Source organism: Rhinatrema bivittatum, chromosome 2, assembly GCF_901001135.1.
Source record: "Rhinatrema bivittatum chromosome 2, aRhiBiv1.1, whole genome shotgun sequence".
Taxonomy (NCBI): domain Eukaryota; kingdom Metazoa; phylum Chordata; class Amphibia; order Gymnophiona; family Rhinatrematidae; genus Rhinatrema; species Rhinatrema bivittatum.
In genome coordinates, this window is record NC_042616.1 from 648,822,281 (window position 1) to 648,844,132 (window position 21,852).

The following is a 21,852-nucleotide window of genomic DNA, read 5'->3' on the forward strand; positions in this document are numbered from 1 at the left end:
GAGGTAAATAAATTCTTCACCCTATCTTCAATTTGTTTGAGTGATTTGATGCATCCTCTGACCTGGTATAGGAAGTAGAACATCCTCAGACAAGAATGGGTTCTGTTCCACAATAAGAGGTCTATTGGAGGTGAGCAGTACTATGGAACATAACAAGTCCACTGCCTCTAAATGGAAGCCCTCAATCAGTAATCATGAAGAAGTGAGGGCTCTTCTAAATTGGTGGGGATAGAGGCAACAAATCCCCTTCTGCAACTGATCCATGCTAGCTGACATACAGCTGTGTAGGCAATGCAGTATGATGACTCTGGTTAGGGGCTTCATATGCCAATTGTGGCAATATAAGAGCCTTGTGCTTTAATGGAATTAAATGTTTAAAAGCTGCCAAGCAATCTTCTTCTATTGTGCCATGATTGGCTGGCTGGGGGATGTCTCCATGACCAACCACACTCACCTTGAGATGCCCAGTGCAGCATGGATGGCACTAACAGCTGCTCACAAATACCATCACTCCAGCACACCATCGATGTGGCCAGATCACTGCCCTCTGCAGGCCCTCCGCAGGTGTGAGTCTATGCACCATGAACAATCTTAAAGGCCATATATCAGCCCGCTGGTGCCTACTGATGACATCAGGCCCTCCTGCCTATTTATGGCTACACCAAACAACCAACAAATGCCTCAGCAACAGGTCCTCCTGCATTGCAGTACATGTTGCTCATTCCTTGCCTTGTCTGCTCCAGTTCCTGACGTTGCCTTGTCTACTTCTGTTTCTGACCTTGCCCAGTCTACACCTGCTCCAGTCCCTTGCCACCTCTCCTTGCTCCTTCCTTATACTGATCTTTTGTGCTTGACCTTCACCTGGATATTGTCTCTGCCTGATCTCCTCCTGCCCCAATCTTTGCTTGGTCCTTGATCATGCCTGTCTGCTGCCTGCCCTGACTGTATCCTGAATCTTGATTGTGCTTGACTGACACCTGCTCTGACCACAGCCTGGAACGTGACCGTATGTGTCTGCTGCCTGCCCTGACCACAGTCAACTCTGTTAGTAGTCTACGGGTCCCTCTCCTAAACCCTGTCAGCCTTCAAATTCAAAGACTCAACATGCAGAGGAAGGGGCTGGTACAGGTGAAGCTTAGACCTAGTCCCAGTTCCTACAAGTCTGCCTACTATCAGTGGGGGCCTGTCTGGGTCTCCAGTTGGGCTGCACCAACTTCAGCACAGCAAAAGGGCTCACACACTGTGACAGAATGCTTTAAGGGGCCTCTCTTGAGGTGCGCTGAAGAAGCCTGTGTGGAGCTGGGATGTTTCTTTGAATCATGCATTGCCTGTAGCATGATCGTTAGCCTGGAAGGAGCCTCAATGCTGTGAATTCTTGTGATATGTATCGATGGATCTTGTGGACATGCTGCACCACAAGCATGGTGCATCAACGAGCAAAGGGCTAGTAGTTCAAAGACTTTGTGCATTTGTGCACAGGTGGGCTATGCGTCAAGTGCATAGTTGCACAGTGTGTCAAATGCATTGATGCACCATGCATTCAATGCACAGGTGTGCCAAATGTCCTGATGCATCATGTGCTAAGCACATTAATGCACTATGCATTAAGCGCACCAACACATCTTGTGCTGATGGTGCCATAGCTCGATGAGTCACTGATACCAATCCACCATGCATCAATGTTGCCAATGCACCACACTTTGAGGATTTGCGCTTCTTTGATACAGGTTCTGATAGCCCCAGAGAGCGATGCCACTTATTTATCTATGCAAGGCGGCTCATACTACTCAACCCCATGGCTTTGACCTGTGCTAATGGAAAATTTTATAGGAGTTCCTGCTCAACTCCTTACTCAGTGAGGCAGACAACACAGCATTGCAAGAAATGTATCTGTTGTGACTCTGAAGAGATTTACACAGCTCCTCGGTTTTACCAGCCCTAAAACGCTGGGACTGTAGGGGGACATCAATTTGCAGGTCTAGCAGTTTGCCTAATCATGGTTTGGTCCAAAGCATTGATAGCACAGCTAGTGCCCATCCATAAGGGACTTTACTTTGCCACTGATTCAATTTTTTAACCCATTGATGGTAGGTTTCTTTTTGCTAGATATATCGAGAAGGCAACTGTATTTCTTATTTTTTGTCTTCTAGCACTGAAAAGTGCTGTAGTGGGTGCTGCAGAGGCAGTGAGGCAATTAAAGAAGGTAAATACTGAATAAAAACATGAAAGTTTAAGAATTTAGAGAAAAAATATCTGGAGAAACTGAGTACATGTCTGTGTTTGTGATTGGACTCATAAAGCAATGCCTGCATAGGAACTCCCAAGATTCTCAGTAGTGCTAAAAGCTCTTCTAGCTAGGAGATATGAGTCTGTTTGGTGTCATCATATGATGTCACCCACATGGCATGGCTAATTCAGCCTTTTGCAACATAAAAAGTATATTTTATTAGTTTTGCTATTGCTAATATAATAAAGTAGATATGAGGGAGAGAAGTGGGTTTTAATCTAGTCTTGAAGACAGAAAAAGAGGATGATGATCAGATGATGAAGGGCACATTGTTCCAGAGGTGCAGGCCAGAAGAGAAAAGCCTTTGTAATTGTTGAGAATTATATAGAAATGAGATTTTCCATACGGGCTTGTTGTATACTTTGCATCAATACCTTGTATTGGTGATCGAAGTGGGGATTGGGAAGAGAAATTGCTAAGGGCCTGGCTGATAGGCAGATATTAAAATTTTAAATTGAAAACAAAGATGGAGTGGGAGTCAAAGTAAGTTTTGAACCAAAGGAGTGATATGTTAACATTTTGACTCATAAAATATAAGGTTAGTGGCAGCCTCAACCCCAGCAGTGATATTTTGAATAATCTGAATAATAGTTCGGCAAAAAGGAAGGAGCAAAAATCAAGGTGGAACCATGGCAAGGCCTGGACCAAGGAAAAGTTGAGGAAGAGGTTAGTCTTTAAAATGGTGCTAGGAAGGTTTTAGCACTGAGAGATGTGTGAAATTAAAAGAAAGATGAGCCAAGAAACTTCTCAAATTTTGACCATATTATACAGAATGGAAAGAGGAATAATTTTTTAGGAAGGGAGGATGGAGGAAAGGGAGAGAAGAGTTAGGGAAGGAAGAGGAGTGAAAAAGGGCCAGACACAAAAAGGGAAAAACTCCAAGTGCAACTGGCCGAAAGATCTATATCTATAAAATGATACTGGCTTCGGTAGGACTAGCTTGGTTCCTGGTTGGAGGGTTTGTGGTGTCAAAGTCTCTCCAACCAATCAGTGTCAGCACTCTGTGAAAATGTGTTGTCTAGTGTCCTGTTGTAACTGTTGTAACTATTTTTTTTAAGTAGTGTTTTTATAGTTTTGCACACTACGAGCATAAGACTAACAGGTCTGTAATTGTTGCCTCCTGCTTGTCCCCACTTTGGTGCAGCAATAGCGAAAACACATCTACTGTCTTCTAGTCATAGAAACATAGAATTGATGTCAGAAAAGGACTAAATGGTCCATCCAGTCTGCCCAGCAAGCTTAAGGTAGTTACTGCCACTCTATGAAGTTATCTCCAAGCCTTATGATACCCATAATTTTTTTTGCTTAAGAACATAAGAACATGCCATACTGGGTCAGACCAAGGGTCCATCAAGCCCAGCATCCTGTTTCCAACAGTGGCCAATCCAGACTATAAGAACCTGGCAAGTACCCAAAAACTAAGTCTATTCCATGCTACTGTTGCTAGTAATAGCAGTGGCTATTTTCTAAGTCAACTAATAGCAGGTAATTGACCTCTCCTCCAAAAACTTATCCAATCCTTTTTTAAAAACAGCTACACTAACTGCACTAACCACATCCTCTGGCAACAAATTCCAGAGCTTAATTGTGCACTGAGTGAAAAAGAACTTTCTCCGATTAGTTTTAAGTGCGCCACATGCTAACTTCATGGAGTACCCCCTAGTCTTTCTATTATCCGAAAGAGGAAAAAACCGATTCACATTTACCCATTCTAGACCTCTCATGATTTTAAACACCTCTATCATATCCCCCCTCAGCGGTCTCTTCTCCAAGCTGAAAAGTCCTAACCTCTTTAGTCTTTCCTCACAGGGGAGCTGTTCCATTCCTTTTATCATTTTGGTCGCCCTTCTCTGAACCTTCTCCATCACAATTATATCTTTTTTGAGATGCGGTGACCAGAATTGTACACAGTATTCAAGGTGCGGTCTCACCATGGAGTGATACAGAGGCATTATGACATCTTCCATTTTATTCACCATTCCCTTTCTAATAATTTCCAACATTCTGTTTGCTTTTTTGACTGCTGCAGCACACTGAACAGACAATTTCAATGTGTTATCCACTATGACGCCTAGATCTCTTTCTTGGGTGGTAGCTCCTAACATGGAACCTGACATTGTGTAACTACAGCATGGGTTATTTTTCCCTATATGCATCACCTTATCCACATTAAATTTCATCTGCCATTTGGATGCCCAATTTTCCAGTCTCAGAAGGTTTTCCTGCAATTTATTACAATCTGCTTGTGATTTAACTACTCTGAACAATTTTGCTTAACGTGCTTTGCTTATGGGCTTGGCTGTAGAAGCAGACCTGTGCTTTTTCCCTAAGGTCTGCGTATCAGTACCCCAGACCATAGAAGTTGAGGCCCTCTTGGTTGTTGTCTGAATCCAATTCCCAATGTCACCTGCCGAAGTGGGGAGCAATTTTGTAGTTGCATTAAAAGCATCAAGGCATATTGGTTAAGGGTAATAAACTCCATGCCTTCTGTTAAGGGTAGTAACTGCCACACTAACAACTTACCCCCCTGCATGCTTTTCTCATTTCTATCCTCTAGCCTTTAGAGATTCACAGTGTTTATTCCATGCACTTTGAATTCTTTAACTGTTTTTGACTTCACCACCTCCTCCGGAAGGACATTCCAGGCATCTACCACTCTTTCCATGAAGAAATATTTCCTGATGCCCCTTGGAACTTCCCTGTCTTTAAGGAAAAGTTGAATGTAGCCATGAAGGGTACAGTCAGCAAATTTTTAAGCTCATTCAATGTTCTGGGGAGACTTCTAGCGATTAATGTGGGGTGGGGGGAGATTTGAGATGAGAAAGAGGAAGTTGGTAGGGATGAAGGTGAGGGTGAGGGCTGCGAGACAGCAAGAGAAAGGGAGAATGGAGGGGACAAGGATGAAGATTGAGAGAGACAAATGGAGACAAGGTGGAGGTTGAAAGAGAGAAGGAGGAAGACTGGTGGATTCAAAGGTGGCAGTTGAGAGACGGAGACTAGTGAGCATAAGGCTGGGGTTGAGAGAGAGAGAGGGAGACTGATGGGGACAAGAGTGGGGGTTCAGACAGAGAGTCTGCTGGGGACAATGGAGGTGTTTGAGAGAGAGAGAGAGAGAGAGAGACTCTAGTGGGGACAAAGGTGGGAGTTTAGAGCAATGCACCTTTAAATATTTGAAAGACTGCATGCACAAAAATGTTCTTTTTGTGCAACTTTTTATAACCCAAGTTCAAACTTGTGCACTACAAGCCAGTATAATGCAAATAGTATTGGAATTTCTTGTGCACACTATGTCTTACTGTGTGCACAGGGTTCCCAACTTCTGAGTGCACAAGTGTGCACAGCTTAGAGAAAACAGCGGTAGAGAGAGAGGGAGGGGACATAGGTTGGGACAAGCATGGGGATAAAGAGAGAGATGGAGATTGGTGAGATGGAGGCAAGGGAGTTGTGTGAGAAAAAGATTGGCTACAAATAAAGGCAGGAAGGAGTTATTTCTTTTTTTTTAAACGTTTGTGAAGAGAGTGTTGGGGTGAACTGGTAGCATGCTCCTGCCAGTGCTGCATAATGGCACAGTAGGGGCTTGAGTTACTAATTTGTTTCCCCTTATATACCCAGAATGAGAAAACAGCTGCTCTAGACTTCCAAGAGAGAACCCAATGTTGGAGGGTCGCCGCTCTTCAACTTTTATGAGGAGAACAGAAGGTTGAGAGTGCTCTCAGCCTCTGGCTGCTAGATTCAAAATTAAATGTGTCAAGGCTTCTCTTATTTTCTGAGTGGCATACAAACAGAAGCAAGGAAACAAAAATGTTAGAAGGAAAGGTTAAATGGCTCATCGAAGCTTGGTGAAGAATTAACTAATGCTAGATGTAACCGTATTGTTCTTTTTCATGAGAAAATTGAATGGCTAATGAATGTAATAGATTCTATTTTGACAAAAGGTACAAACCAGAAGTGGAATTAGCCGAACAGCTAAGAGATTCTACTGTCTCCTTAGGGTAGGCACCCAGGATAAAGTTGGTGCTCTTGAAATTGAGAATTCTGCTCTCTGCATGAACCAATCTACTTTACTCTCACATTAAACCACATTGTTTATTTACATTAAACCGCACTCCAAATTAATTACATTCAAGTACTGTTGGTATTGCCCTATCCCCAGAGGACTTACAATCAAATTGGGAGATGTATCAAGCCGAGACAGGGCTCTAACGCGCGATATACACTGCTTATCACACAAAATACGCGATTATTTGCATGATCCTCTCCTATTACAATGAGCTGCTTTGCATGCAATTTGCATGCATGAATTTTGCAAATCCATGCAAAGCAGCTGATTCAATAGGGAATTTGATGTAAATAATTTATTGTGGCTAACAAAAAGTTGTCAGCCGCGATACGTTAACACTCCTCCTTGGGAAAAGGTAATCTAACGCGGAATCCTTGGGACCCTAACGTGGGTCCTGAAGCTCCCACATTAGATTTAAAGGACCATACAAATAAAAGTCCCACACCAAAAAAAGACAAAGTGTGAGGAGGAGTTCAAAGCAGCCCCCCTCCTCATCCCGGGGATGACACTTGAGGGACATTTTATTCAATGTAGACAGGGGGGGCCGTTGTCGTTGTTAGGGGCCTCCTTAAATGGTGGCCCCAGGATGAAGAAGGGGGTCACAGCTTTAAGCCCCTCACACACACCTTTTTCCTTTATTGGCATATCTTTTGTAATGCATCAGTCCTTTAAGGAGATGATACTGTGAGATTGGGGTTGGCATCAAGCTTAAAGGGCTGATACTGCATTGTTTTGCTGAGCAAAACAACGTGACACCCTCCCCTTCCACCTGCGATAGTGGGACTCTTTCCATGAAAAAACATTTTGGCTTAGTGCTTCAAGGTCTAAGTTTGTACCTGAGGCAATGGAGTGACTTGCCCAAGGTCCCAAGGAGTAGTGGTGGGATTTGAACCCTGGTTCATAGCCTACTGCTCTAATCACTAGGCTTCTCCACAATTCTACTGTCATGTCAGCACTGGAATTCAGATAACCACAGGCTGTGAGACTGGAAACACTTTCCCAAATTATATGTCACAGGACCAGTTTGACCCCTCCCCCTGTATCTATATGCTTGAGGAGTGACTCTTGTAGGTGCAGATCTTCCTGATTCTGAGTTTGCAGCCTAGATGTGCCAAGCAACATGTGGCAGATTAAAATCTCCCACTAGCAACACATCCCATTTCATTTCAGTCTTATGGATGTCCTTGATTACATCTCCATCCAACTCTTCTGTTGGCACTGGAGGTCTGTAGATCACACCTATTAAAGCAGAAGTGCTAGAATCCCTTTCTAAGATAACTCAGTATTTCCTCCCATTCCCATGCTTCTACAGTTCATTTGGTTGTTTTTCTTTCCATAAAGTGCTATTCCTCACCCCTTTTCTGCATATCATATCCTTATTGAACAGATTTATAACCTAGAATGGCCAAGTCCGAGCTGCGGGACTCATTACATGATGTCGCTGTGAGAGCAACAATATCCAGATCTCCCTCTACCATTAGAGATGCTAAGTAGGAAATTGTCAAAGGAGTTACATGTGTAAATGTAAGATACTATCAGAGACATCTTCAAAAGCCATTTATGCATGCAAAGTACACGCACACATGTAAAGCCTCTGGACAATTCAATGGCTTATATTGTAGCAATTTTCAAAAGACCACTTACATGGGTAAAGTGCATTTACATGTGTAAAACCCAGTTTTATGCATGAAAATCCTTTTTTTTAAATTACCCCCTTAGTCTGTGATTGTAGTAACCATACTAAGATTGTACACACAGCATTCCAGATATTTCCCCTTGCCCTCTTTCTGTGTAGTCTAATTTCTATTCTTAGCCACCAGTTCTTTATAATTAGCTTTGTAGGATTCCCAGCTTTGTTTATCCATTTGCTCCATTTGTTTTCTAAGGTTGGCAGCCCAATCCCCCTTCACCTTGTTTAACTCTTGTCTGTGTATGATCTGAACTGTGTAGCTAGGACCTTGGTTTCCCTCTAAGGCAGATGCAGGCCATCACTATTAAGTCTTTTATCCCTTAAAGTGGAGCCCCGATCCTCAAAACCGTCCTCCTTATACCAGCTCTTTAGTCTTATATATACATCTTATCATAATACTCATTAACCTTTTATTTTAATAAATATTTTTAAAATGCATGTTTCGTAAATCTGATTTAAGAAATAATGCCCTGTAACAAGTCACTAGAAATAGCCTACAAAAGCTAGAGTTATTCCCTGCTGCCATCTGGTGCTCACACAGTGCATGAAACAGTCTCATTGTAAAAACAGCAACTTTTGCTATCCAGATTACTTACACTTTTTTATGCTTGGCTATTTTTTCATTGTTCCATAAATCAAAAATTTCCCCAAAATTTGAAAATCTATGGTAGGTCTGATCCTAGTGAAGACCATGCACTAGAAAAGGTTCAGAGAAGGGCAACCAAAATGATAAAGATGATGGAATAGCTCTCCAATGAGGAAAGGCTAAAGAGGTTAGGGCTGTTTGGCTTGGTGATGAGATGGCTGAGGGGGGATATGATAGAGGTTTATAACATCATGAGAGGACAAGACTGGGTAAATATGAATCAGTTATTTACTCTTTCAGGTAAAACAAGGACTGGGGGGGGGGGGGTGTCACTCTATGAAGTTAGAAAGTAGCACACTTAAAACAAATCCGAGAAAATTCTTTTCCACTCAATGTACAATTAAGCTCTGGAGTTCATTGCCAGAGGATGTGGTTATGGCAGTTAGTATAGTTGGGTTTAAAAAAGGTTTGTACACATTCCTGGAAAAGTCCATAAACTGCTATTAATCTAATTGACTTAGGGATTAGCCACTTCTTATTATTGGCATTAGTAGCATGGATTTATTTACTGTTTGTGTATTTGCCAGGTACTTGTATCCTGGATTGGCAACTGTTGGAAACAGGATGCTGGGCGTGATGGACCCTTGGTCAGACCCAGTATAGAAATTTCTTATGTTCTTATGCTATGGTCTTTCTTCTGAACCTTTTTTACCCTTCAGTCTTCTAGCAGTCCAGCCAACTCCATCATAGGCTTGTTGCTTCAAATATATTTGAGAACGTCTTTATTTTGGGTTTTTGTCTCTCTGGCAAGCTTCTTTTCAAATTATTTTTTGCCTGCCTTATTAATACTTTACTTCTAACTAACCAGCGCTTACGCTCTTTTCTATTTTCTTCATTTGAATCCATCTTCCATTTTTTGTAAGATGCCCTTTTGGCTTTTATAGCCTCTTTCACCTCACCGTTGAATCATGTTAACAGTCATTTGGTCTTCTTTCTACCTTTTCTAATGTATGGAATATGTCGTCTGGGCATCCATGTCTCATGCAAATTTTTAACTTCTGCATCCGTTGCTTTTAGAACACAGTGGCTGTAAATACATGTTAAATAAAACAGGGGATAATGAAGATCCTTGTGGGACACTCCTTAAATGGGTACCCAATCAGAGCACTCCACACCCAATTGTATCCACTGTACCCTCTCTGAGAGAAAGGATTGGAACTAGGTGAGTACTGATCCTCCCATCCGAAGGGAAATTAAGCATGATCAAGATCCTTGCTGTTGATGGGGATGATGGGGTGCTCAGTGGATTGAAAGACCTCCTCGGTACTCCACTCATATACAACTTAGATGGGGAGGGTGAGTCTGCAGTGTCAGTGGAAAGGACTGAAGTGGTCTTCCATTTGAACTACTACTTCCCTGACTTAAGTAATCTCCAAACTGATTTTCTGCCTCGGGTCCTGCAACCCACCAGTTTGTAGATAGTTCACTATTCTTTCCTTCAGCAGTGTCTCCATTAATTTTCCCACCACTGAGATGAGGCTAACTGGCCTCCTTTCTGCTTCCATTCTTGTGAAGCCTGTCCTGTATATCTTGTTTGAGGCCTTCAGCCATGTAAGTCTGCAGGCATCAATATTCACTGCAGAGACTCTCGATGCTATCTCGAAAAAAATCGAAGGTCAACCAGAAGATTTCTTTTCCATATTCCATCCCCTTTCTCCACTAGTGACTCCAGGGTGTCATGCTGCTCATGAGGGAGATGTTTTGACAAACCCTTCATGTCCTTCAGTATATTTCACATGTGTTGGCTCATGAACATCTAGTAGGAAGTTTTGTGGGCATTTAGCATAGCTTCCTGACAAACCTTCCTCCCAATCAGGTCAAGAGTATGAGAATCCTTCCCCTACTGGCACTGAAAAGTGGATTCTAGACCTCTTGACCTTTTTGAGAGAGGATTAAACCACAAATGACTGATGAGGCATTTGCTGCTTCTCAAATCCAAGAGCCTTCTAGAAACAATATATTACATCTGTCTTCTTATTAACTGGAGACACAGAGAAGGGGTTCTCCCACATTCTGAAGGACCTTGTGAACAGGCCCCTGCCATGATATGCTTGAGGCAATCCACAAACTAGAGAATGTTGGACATTGGTGGCTGGTATCTGGACTTTTGGAGCCTGTTGCAATTCCCTAGAGTAATGCGAGGATGAGCTGTCCTTTCTACAGGAATGCTTCAGGGGATTTACAGCACTAGCCAGAATTACTTCACTCCCAGCACTGTACACCCACTGAGACTGATCTTGATGCTTTTAGGCCTTTGCTTGATGCCCAGTCATTGAAACTCCTTGATGCAATAAACCAAGAAGCAGAACCCTTTGCTTTCTTCAGATAGGAGGAGCTGAGCAATGGCCTATTACCTTGGCCTCTATGGATGCTCAGTGTCTAGGGAGATTGATGCCGCACTAGCAGTCGATGGGGCTCGTGGGTCCCTCAATACCAATGGGCCAAACTTAACTCTCCCAAACAGCCTTTCCACCATCTCTCAACTTGAATGATGTCCTCTAGGGTGTCATCTTTCTGCACACAGAACAACCCCAAGATGCTGCAGTCCTCCCCTAAACAAAGCAGATATCTATCATGGGGGATCCACAATTGATGTGGTGCAATCCCACCAGGGGCACTAATAAAAGCTACTGGCTGAAAAACCAGTGAGGTGAAATCAAATGGCTCAATTTTAACACAAAACCCACTGATACTGCTCAGTGCACAAATAAATGTGCTTGCAATAGCTGATGAAAAAAAAAAGAAAATGTGAAAAAAAACCCTCAAAATCTACCAAGTGAAACTAAGAGGGGTGGAATAGGAAAAATCAGGAAGCCTCCATGTGGAAAATATTGAAAATGTTGAAAAATATCTCGAGAGGAGAACTGTGACCAAAGGGCTCAGTGAAAAACTAATAACTGAGGGGGGCCCCCCGTGCAATGTGGGTCGTGCTGTAAGTGCTCAATCAAGTATGCCAAACGCTTCTAGAAGCTTTTGTATAATCTTTCTGCACCAGGCTCCATTGAATGAAGTCACCATTATGTGAAGACATCACATCCTGCTTATCCTCTGAGAATGAGTTAGCTTCAGGCTTAAAGTTCAATGTATCACCGGCTTTAACACCCAATGTACCAAACTATTAATATGCAGAATGTTGCAGCATTACTATAGCCTTGTTAAAGAAAACAAAGCCATGTTAATACTGCCACACACCAGGTTTCTCCATGCTAACCAGCCCAAAGAAATAGAGCTGGTATGCACAGACATCCCACCATAAGTCATTCCCCCAGTATAAGATTTGGGCCTCTCATTCACTACCCCATCCCTCTAAGAAATATGACACAGGCCTTCAGGCTCTCTATGAACGCAAGACATCACCCAAATCAAGCTTGGGCCCCTATACACCTCAAATTCACCTCCTCACTCCCTGAACTTATATCCCAACCAAAACAAGATTCAAAACAAGATGACTCCCTCTTCCCCTCCTCAATGAAACAAAATGCAAGACTCTGGGCCCTGACCCCAAAATCACACTAAGGCCCTCTCTACCCACTTCTCTCTCTCCCCAGAGCCAACTCATCTCTTAAATGTTCTTCAGAATCTTTGCCAGCAGGATGGAGCCTATATCCCTCCTGTAAACAGCTGTATCAAAATTAGACCCCAACACAAAACCACACCTGACAACTTGCATACCTTGACTGGGTGCAGGCAGGGAGGCTGAGTTGTTCAAGCCAATAAAACCTGAGGTAACAGATTCTACTTCCTGTGGAGTAGTTCTCTTTGCAGAATTAGATAAGCCATGTTAAGACTGATAGGCATTAAGGTTAGAAAGCAGTTTTAATACCTAATAATGCTTTGAGCATTCTTTTTCAAATTAGATCATTTGTGTATGCAACAGTATTTCCATTGGGAAACCAACAGTGATGCTATGCACATGCAAACAGCATATGTTAACTTACTTAGTACACAGACATTAGCTAACACCTGCCTTCTTAATGCACATTTAATGCAGGTGTCAGTGTCTCTTAGTTGTGAATGAACTTTCTGACACAACGTCACCAGAACTCCTGTATGCAACTTCAGGTTAAGACTATAGTAAAAGCAACCCTCAGAATTTTAAGAATAATTAATTAGATAAAACCAGTCATTTGAGAATTTTCAAAATCAAGCAAAAAGTGATAACTAAATATATTGAAAATTTAACAAAATGACAATTATATTTTTACAAAATTAAGAATCTCATATTAATTTTTGCATACTAATATATTCTTGTACTTGAATACTTAATCATAGTAACATAGAAGATGACAGCAGAAAAAGACTACCTGAGCCCAACCACCTGCAAGATATTTTTCCTTCTCCAGGCCAGTATTTTTGTCTTCCTTTTTGTAACTCCAACATCTTGAGTACATAATCATATAAAATTAACTCTTACTTCCCTCCTGGGAAACCTTTCCAATGTCTAACCACAAAGCTCTGGAATAATCTAAACAGTCAGCAATACTAGCATGTGTTGCATCCGGTCGCAGATGGCTGCGACCGCTCTGCCTTACCTCTTTTCTTCCTTTTTCTCTCTCCTTGGGCAAGATGGCTGCCTCCGGTGCAGAGTGCGGAGGATCTCGGCGTCTCCATCCTAGCATGGGCATTCCAGTCCGCCATGCTCACTTCCGTGGCCTCCTAGGGAGGAGCGTGCACATCTCCTACGCTCAAATACACATCATAGCGGGAACCTCGAGGGCAGCCCCACCGCATGACGTCAATACCTCCGGGTATATCAAGCCTCCGCTTTGCTACCACCTTTGAGTTAGCAAGGACTTCGGTTTAGCTACTCTGTCCGCCCTAAGCTGCACGTTTAGACGCCACTTTCACTCCAAGGGCCTCGCTCCTCTAGAAGCTCTCTAGAAGCCCCCTCTAACCCCTCTAAGGAATTACAAACCTCTCACTTAACCTCCTGCAGATAAAAAATGTTACTTAGTACAACCTCACACATAACTTCACCTCAACGACTGTTGTTTTCGCACTTATACAATTTGTATATAACCAGTGTACATATCAATTGTTCCTCAAATCCCTGTACATATCTTATCCTTATGTATTTGTTTTCACCCTCCCCCGCCCCCTCCTTTGTCTCGACTACCCCTATCCCTCCCTCCCCAAGTTATTTAGTTACTTGCTCTGTTACTGCGTTTATGTTACATACTGTTTTTTGTAAAGGCTTTGCCTATATATCTTTTGGTTGTAAATTACTTGTAAACCGGCACGATGTGCAAACGGTTGCCGGTATATAAAATTAAATAAATAATAATAATAATAATAATAATAAATAATAATAAGCTCTAGACACCCGCTCCTCGGGGGTCTCTTGCTTTCAACTACCCTTCGGGGTCTCTACTAACTAAGACAACCACTCCTTGGGGGTCTTTCTCTCTCTTCTCCATTTCAGGATATCAGACTCGCTCCTCAAGGGCCTACCAGCCTATGTATCCTGCACCACGGACCGTCGGTCCCACCATTTCATCATCAGGAAGATGCCTACATTCTTATGAGTACCTTTACGATTCGGTGCTCCAGCTCCACCCACCAGCCATGGCGTTACCCGCACTGCGGGCTCCCGCCTATCATGAACATCTGGGTGAGATTATACATCCGAGCCTGTTGAACGTATTGGCACCTCGTGGATCTCAGTGCCTTACCTTCCTGCCTACATCATCTATCTACAGCAGTACAATAAGCCCTTCATCCATATTGTGTCTGCTATCTGAGTTCAGCCTATCGCTGTGGTTCCCCACTGGGCCCCTCCCCATGGGCGGAGTCATCTCCACAGCAACCAAGGGTCCACAATGCCACAAACTCAACAGCCAATATGCGTTGCTGAACATACAGTACTAGTTAGCCAGATATATATAACCAGTTATCTAGGAGAGCCATGCACTGGCTGAATATGGACCTCCTTCAGAATCAAATCACCAGATTGGTTTTCATATGGCTCACTGATTGCTTTATTATTTATCTAGAGCGTAGAACAAAAGCCCTTTAAAATTTCCTGCAGCATTGTTCTCCTGTTTGTCAAGTGAAGTAGCCGATTCAGCACAGATGAAATATATTTAAAATGGCATGACTGCGTTATAAGCACTAACGATCTGCTTGCTGAAGCATATAGTTTTTTAAAATGAGGTCCACATCAAAGGATGAACACTGATTCCACACATCCTTCTGGACTGCTGGAGAAGCTGCAAGAGACCTTACTCCAGCAATGGATTCTCCTGGCTTTAGTTCAGCTGCTTGGAGATTATAGCTATTGTGATAATGCTATTTTAATACAGAGGTTAGCCGCTGATTCTACATCTTTTTTTGGAGCCTTTGAGTGGCCACAGCAGCAGCTGGATAGATTATCATTCGGTAATGGATCTATTATGAATTGCAGGTTAGATAAATGAAAAGCTAGTCTAAGATTTTAATTGTTAATGTACTTTCATAGCATTTTCAAAGATTATACAAAAAAAAAGACTTTCTAGAGCTATGGTTAAGCATTCCAGCATGAGAAAATAGTATCATTCAAAAATTAACACAACATCCTAAATTTAGAAAAAATATTCATGTCATTTTGTTCATTGTTGATATATTTACAGTGCCTTGCGAAAGTCTTCATAACCCTGTACATTTTTCACACTGTGCTGCCTATAATATACAAACCAAAATTCATTAAAGTAGGAATTTGTTTCACTGATCTACACAATCTATTCTACACTTTCATCGTGAAAGAACAATTGCGGTACAGAACTATTCCAAAAGTGATTAAGAATAAACACCCCAAAAGTCTTGATTACATGAGTCTCAATACTTGCTGGAAGCCCCATTTGCAGCAATAACAGGCATGAGTCACTTAGGGGAAGTACCTACCAACTTTGCCCAGCAGGATGGTGCAATTTTTGCCCATTCTTCTTGACAGAAGAGCTCAAGCTCTTTCAGTTGGACTGGGGATAGTCTGTGGCCAGCAGTCCAAGTCTTGCCACAGATTTTTCTATTGGATACCGGTCTGGGCTTTGACTGGGTCACTCGAGGGCATTCACTTTCTTCATGCTGAGCCATTCCACCATTGCTTTTGCTTTGTGCTTAGGATCATTGTCCTCCTGAAAGTTCAGTCTATGGCAGACTGGAACAGGTACTCTTTACCATCCATTTTTCCCTCGATCTTCACAAGCCTCTCTTTCCCCATTGCTGCAAAATCATCCCCATAAAATAATGCTGCCACCACCGTGCCTTTAGTGTAGGGATGATGTTAGCAGGGTGATGTGTTGAGTTTGTTTTATGCCACTCTTAGCACTGAGATCAAAACGTTCCACTTTGTTCTTATCAAAACTACAAAACCTTCTCCCACATGCACGTAGTATCCCCTACCTGTTTACTTGCAAAAGTTATGTGACACATCATATGGCTTTTCGTCAGTGGTGGCTTCCTTCTTGCCACCCTCCCAAATAGGTTTGTGGAGAAATCTTGAAATTGTTGAACAGTTAATATTTTACCCTGTCTCAGCCAGAAACCTCTGTAGTTCTTGTAAAGTAAGTTTTAAAGTGACATCATAATGACCATCCAAAACCCATGCCTACTGATCAAAGCATTGTCTTGGTGGTGACAAACATTTTCCACTTTAATATGGTCTTGACAATGCCCCAAGGAATATTCAAACACATTGAAATTTTCTTATAGCCTTCCCCATAGTCTGTATCTTTGAATAATGTTATCCCAGCATTTTATCAGCAGGTTCTTGTTTGGCATGTTTTGGTTTTCTATTCTTATGGTGATTTTGACATTTTTTATATAATTGTTCTTTCACGATAAAGTGCTATTGTATAGATCAGTTAAGAACTTCAATTTTAATGCATTTTGATTTTTCTTAGTCAGCAGAATGTGAAAAATGTACAAAGGTGTGAAGATTTTTGCAAGGCACTGTAGTTAGCATGTTTATGTATTTAAAATCTTATATTTTTCTAACTTCTGAAAAATTCATCCAGTCCAGATTATATGCAGAACAGCCATAAATCATAACACATTCAACATATCATATATAAAACATTAAAACTTCATATAAATACAACATTAAAACCAATAAAACAATATTAGCACCACCTTACCCATAAATCTCTTTAAAAATTAGGGAGCCATCCAAAAGAGTCTGTTGCTGTTACCCACCCATAACAACCTTGTTTTCTTCACATTCATAAACAAATGATTCTGAACTCGCTATTCATTTATCATAGCAAGTGATTCCTGGAGAAACTTTTCAGGAAGTTGTTTTACTTTATAAGGAAAGAACAGCTGAATATCATTAGTTTAGATAAAATAACAAATGCTTAACCTGTGAAGAATAGCTCCCAATGGACAGAAATATATATTAAATAATATAGAGGAAAGGGAAGACCCTTGTGGCACTCCCCAAATTAAATTGCGCCAGGCAGAATTATTTTTATCACTCTGTATACACTGCTTTCTATTTTCCAAGAATTATCGAAACTAACACCAAATAGCCCCTGAAATCCCAATAGATTGTAAACAATTCAGGAGAATATCACAGTGCACTGTACCAAATGCTTCAGATAAATATATTTGGACTAAAATGCCAGACTGACCACACTCCAAACTGCATAATGATGTGTTCATCAATGAGCACATCATCATAAGCTCTGTATTATGTTCTTTACGAAAATACTGATTTGCATCCAGAATGGAATATTCATTCAAGAAATCCTCTAACTGCGCCAAAACAACACTTTACAAGTATCTTAGCCACTATTGGCAAGTTCAATACCAGACGATAGTTGGCCAAATCTGTGACAAGTAAGCTGAGGTCCTTCAGGATGGGTCTCACTGTTGAACACTTCCAATGATATGGTGCATAGCCCTCAAGAAGGGACCGACTGATTAACGTTTTAACAATCTTAAAGGAATATTTATATTCTTTACAATTACGAATGAACATGGATCTAACACTGAGTAGATCGATTTTAGGCTGGAGAAAATTGCTGTGATTTCCCTTACCATTGGAAATGAAAATTGAGACCATCTTCTTGCCAATTTGCCTTTGAAGATTCAATACTTTAGCATCAAAAAAGTCAGCTAAACCAGTTCTGACAACATGACATCCATCAGAATTGGTTTAGTGGTCAATCAGGGCACTATGAAGAAAAGCTCTAAAGGCCTGTCCATAGAGGAATCTAAATGAACTGTGTAAAACTCCCTTTTTACTTTTTTATGCCCCAATCGTAGTCACATGAAGACGTTTTGTACTTCAATAAGGACTTATTATCCTTCCTTTTCCTCTGCCTTCGCTCATCTCTACTTAGCACCTTTCTATGCTCAGCAATTTCAGGGTAAACATTTAGTGCAGGTCAGATTCGTTCTTACCCTAATTTCCTGCACAGGTACTAACAGGTGATAAGTTTGTGTGAGACTGGAGGGCCATTTGTCCAATAACTCAGTTAAAGAAGCAGTCTCCCAATCTGTAGTGGCTATTTCAGCTTGCCACATCATTTTAAACTGACCAGTGTCCACAGTTGGATGCCTTACCCTATTAGAAGTTATTTCCAATCTCAATTGTTTCAATTTATCAAACAACAAAAAACTGATTCAGTGATGGTCAGACCAAGCCACCTCAAACATTTTTAAATTCTGTATCAAATGCTCTGTTTTTTCCCTACGCAAGAATATGCCCTGCCTTATGCATTTCTTCCCTAATGAACTGAGTAAAAGAAATAGAATTACCAAAAGAAAATCCTGCATCCCAACAGAGGAGGTATCATCAAAATAGAAATTAAAATCACCTAAAAAATTAGATTTTTAAATCTCAAGGATAGGGAAACCTTAAAGTTTTTTCAAATCAGCTATTCATGTCAATGGAGGGAAATAAAGTATACAATCAAACCATTCATTAACCTTAAAGAGTAAGGCTTCCAATGGTGGCACACATTCCAAGTTTAATCTCTGAAGCATCAAGGCCTTTTTGCAAACAACAACCACTCTTCCTCATTTTGGGGCGCATTCTTGCTATTACTTGGTTTTACTATTTTTGGGTGCTATTGGTCGATCTGACTTTTCTGCAGGGAGATACAAGAAAACCCTGATTGGCCTTCCATATTAAGGGGTATATTTCAATCACACATTTAAATCCACATTAGAAGCATGTAATGATGCAAATATGGTAACCCTGCAAAAGCCCCACTTTCAGATCTCTGCAGATTTTCTCTGGTAGAAAACAATTCACAAATCAGATGCATGTTGTGCCTTCCCGCTGACTGTTACAATCAAGAAGGTTAAGTTTGAAAGCAACAGACTTACAAAATCAATCTTTGGGACAGCTGCACATCACAGCTGAAAATCACAGCAGATATTGCCTTATCAAGGGAAATTGTGAATGTCTGGGATTTATCCATGGAAATGCAACCGTGCTGCCACTTCTAGCTCCAACCACACAAAATGTTAAACTTACTTCATTATTTATAACACACAGTATCAACTGCACATACTACATAATGAATATATTATAGATATACATATTTTCTGTACCTTTTTCTTTTTCATCCTTTACTGCCTTCTCATTTTTTCCTAGAATATTGAAAAAATAAAACAACTTTAAGGACCTTTATTGCCTTAGATTTTGCATCTCCTGCAGATACAGTGATGCCATGATTTATAGTTAATTTCTTAGCCTGGGAATTGGGAAATGAATGCCAAACATAAAGAGTTTATTTTGTTAAATGAAATATCTATGTGATGGTTTCATAAAATATGGCAAGTTATCATGGTTATTGAGTTTAAGACGTTTTAATAGATACTACAAGGTATTCCATGAAAGGTATGTGAGTGTGTACAGCCTAGTGTAGATGCTGAGTTCTTAACATAGGTTAGGAACTGGATGAGCAAGTGATAAGCAAAAGTAGAAAAATGACAGCAGAACTCTAGCCTGTAAGGGACAAGCAAAGAGTATCCTTATTGGTAGTAAGGTAAGGGTATAGCTGGTAATCAAGCAGGGTCTGTGATATGTAAGGAATTGGGCACAATAGATAGAGAAATCACCAGCAATGTACAACTTAATCTTAAGAACTAATTTAAGCTAAAAGTAGGATTTATATGAACAATGATCCTAGTCCACAGAAAAGGAAGTATGTCAAAAAAGAGGAGGTCCCAAAGAAATACAGGCAAAAAGCTGTTGAGTTTCATATCAATTCAAGGAATATAGCATAATCCATAAAAGCCAGTTGTATCTGAATCATATAAAAAGAGAAAAAACATGGCCCCCAACATGAGATGTGTTTCGCGTACGCTGTTTCAAGGGGGTGACAAGCATATTTAAACAGCGACAGACATAATGACTTCTTGAAATAGCTTGTGAGAATCATGGCTCATGTTTGGGGTTGTGTTTTCTCTTTTTATATGATTCAAAAGTGACTTGCCTTTTTGGATTATGATGCATTTGACTATGGCTTTTTGCCTGTATTCCTTTGGAATCTCCACAATTTTGATTTACTTATTCTGTGGAAAATCTAGTATGGGGTGTTAATTTTTGTATCTCTAACATTTCTTCTGCAAACAATGATCTTTTGCCAATTATCTTTATTAAAATAAAAGGAAAGACTGAAAAACTCTATATCAGTTATTCACACCAAAAATCACTTTATTAAGGACAAAAAAATATAAGCAAAAGAGCTGAAATGCATCCTGCAAAGCACAACAAAACACCAAGATCATGGTAACTATTTTCATGATACTTTTTAGACATTGATCTTACTACATACAAGTATTTGAGTCAATTTTTCAAAGGTTTTGTGTGTATATAAATGGGCTTTTGAAAATTGCTGATATATGCTCTTTTATACCCATAGTTCCTTTGAAAATTCATTCCTATAGGTTTGACAGATTTTAAATCCGATATGCAATAAAGTCTTCATTAGAATTAGAGCCTATATCCTTCTTCACCTCATAGCCACTGCTACACCATTGAAAATACACATGAAGAGCCCTCTAAAAACAGAAAGTAGTTCTAGAAATCTGTTGAACAAACTGGATATATAGTACCTCCATTCACAATCAAGTGCCATTTCTTCACAGCACATCAGTTCTAAAGTCTTGCACCAGTAGATATACAAGTGTTAGTAAAGGAGCATGTACACTGTGTTGCGTGCTAAAACGTTCACATCTACAACTTTTAAATGGTGCCATCAACAGCTGCACATGAATCACTCACGTGTTATTATGGGAAAGGAAAATTTTATGATGAGTAGTGCAGACTGAGTGCAAGACAGTTGTTCAGCATAGAAAGGCACAGTATGATGCGTCCTTGTAAACCAAGGCTATTCAGTTAGAACAACCTTTTCCTTATACCTAGGCATTCAGAGGGCACAAGGTTGAACCCCATCGTCCGCGATTATGAACATGGATAGCAGTAGATCACAAAACAGCAGAAGGCAATCAGAAGTGAAGAGCAGGAAATGAACCATTTGTTTCTAAAAACATTTTTTGTGTGTCATTAAGAAATTAACAGTAGTGAAGATGGAGATTTGACAAGTACACTTCCTGTCCTAGAGAAGACTGACAAGCTTTCACCATTCAGTGTTTTGTAATCTGCTGTTTAAACAAGAAAGTTGCTTTTTGGCCTTAAAATAACCATTTGTTAAACCATGTAGTGAATAAAAGCAAAACTATTAATATTCTCTGCAAAGTGCTCGTATCACCTTTCATAGTTGTGATGACCCTACACTGATCACCTCAAGACCTCTCACTAATACAATCTTGAATTCTGCAAGCAGAGAGGCTTTTTTCAAGATTGAAAGAAGAGGAACTTGACATTTTTTTTTACTATTTCATTACAATTAAATGTCTGTACTTCGCTTCATAATGCATTGACAGCAAGCTACTCAGCTTTCTCCTTGTACTGATTCATTTTTACAAAAGTGAAAGGGCCTGTTCAAAATTATACAATCAAATCAAGTCAAAGTACAACCACAAGACTTCCTCTTTTCATCTGGCAAAGGACTTCAGCTAGCCATGTTTATGAAATGGGGCTTTGGCAGCAAAGTCAAATGAAACTGGTTTCACCGTACAGCTCAGTTACTCATAAAAACATAAGAACATAAGATATGCCATACAGGATCAGACCAAGACATCAAGCCCCGTATCCTGTTTCTAACAGTGGCCAA

At 40.7% G+C, this 21,852-nt stretch overlaps 1 protein-coding gene across 8 annotated transcripts in view; it reads right to left on the reverse strand.

The window, feature by feature from the left end:
* The window catches only part of ASPH (aspartate beta-hydroxylase), a 508,516-nt gene that overhangs the window by 178,511 nt on the left and 308,153 nt on the right, over positions 1 to 21,852 (reverse strand). For all 8 annotated transcript variants that reach the window (XM_029591373.1, XM_029591374.1, XM_029591372.1 and 5 more), the window contains one exon: positions 19,223 to 19,261. In XM_029591373.1, the coding sequence (XP_029447233.1) occupies positions 19,223 to 19,261 (39 nt within the window). The remainder of the gene's footprint in view (positions 1 to 19,222; positions 19,262 to 21,852) is intronic.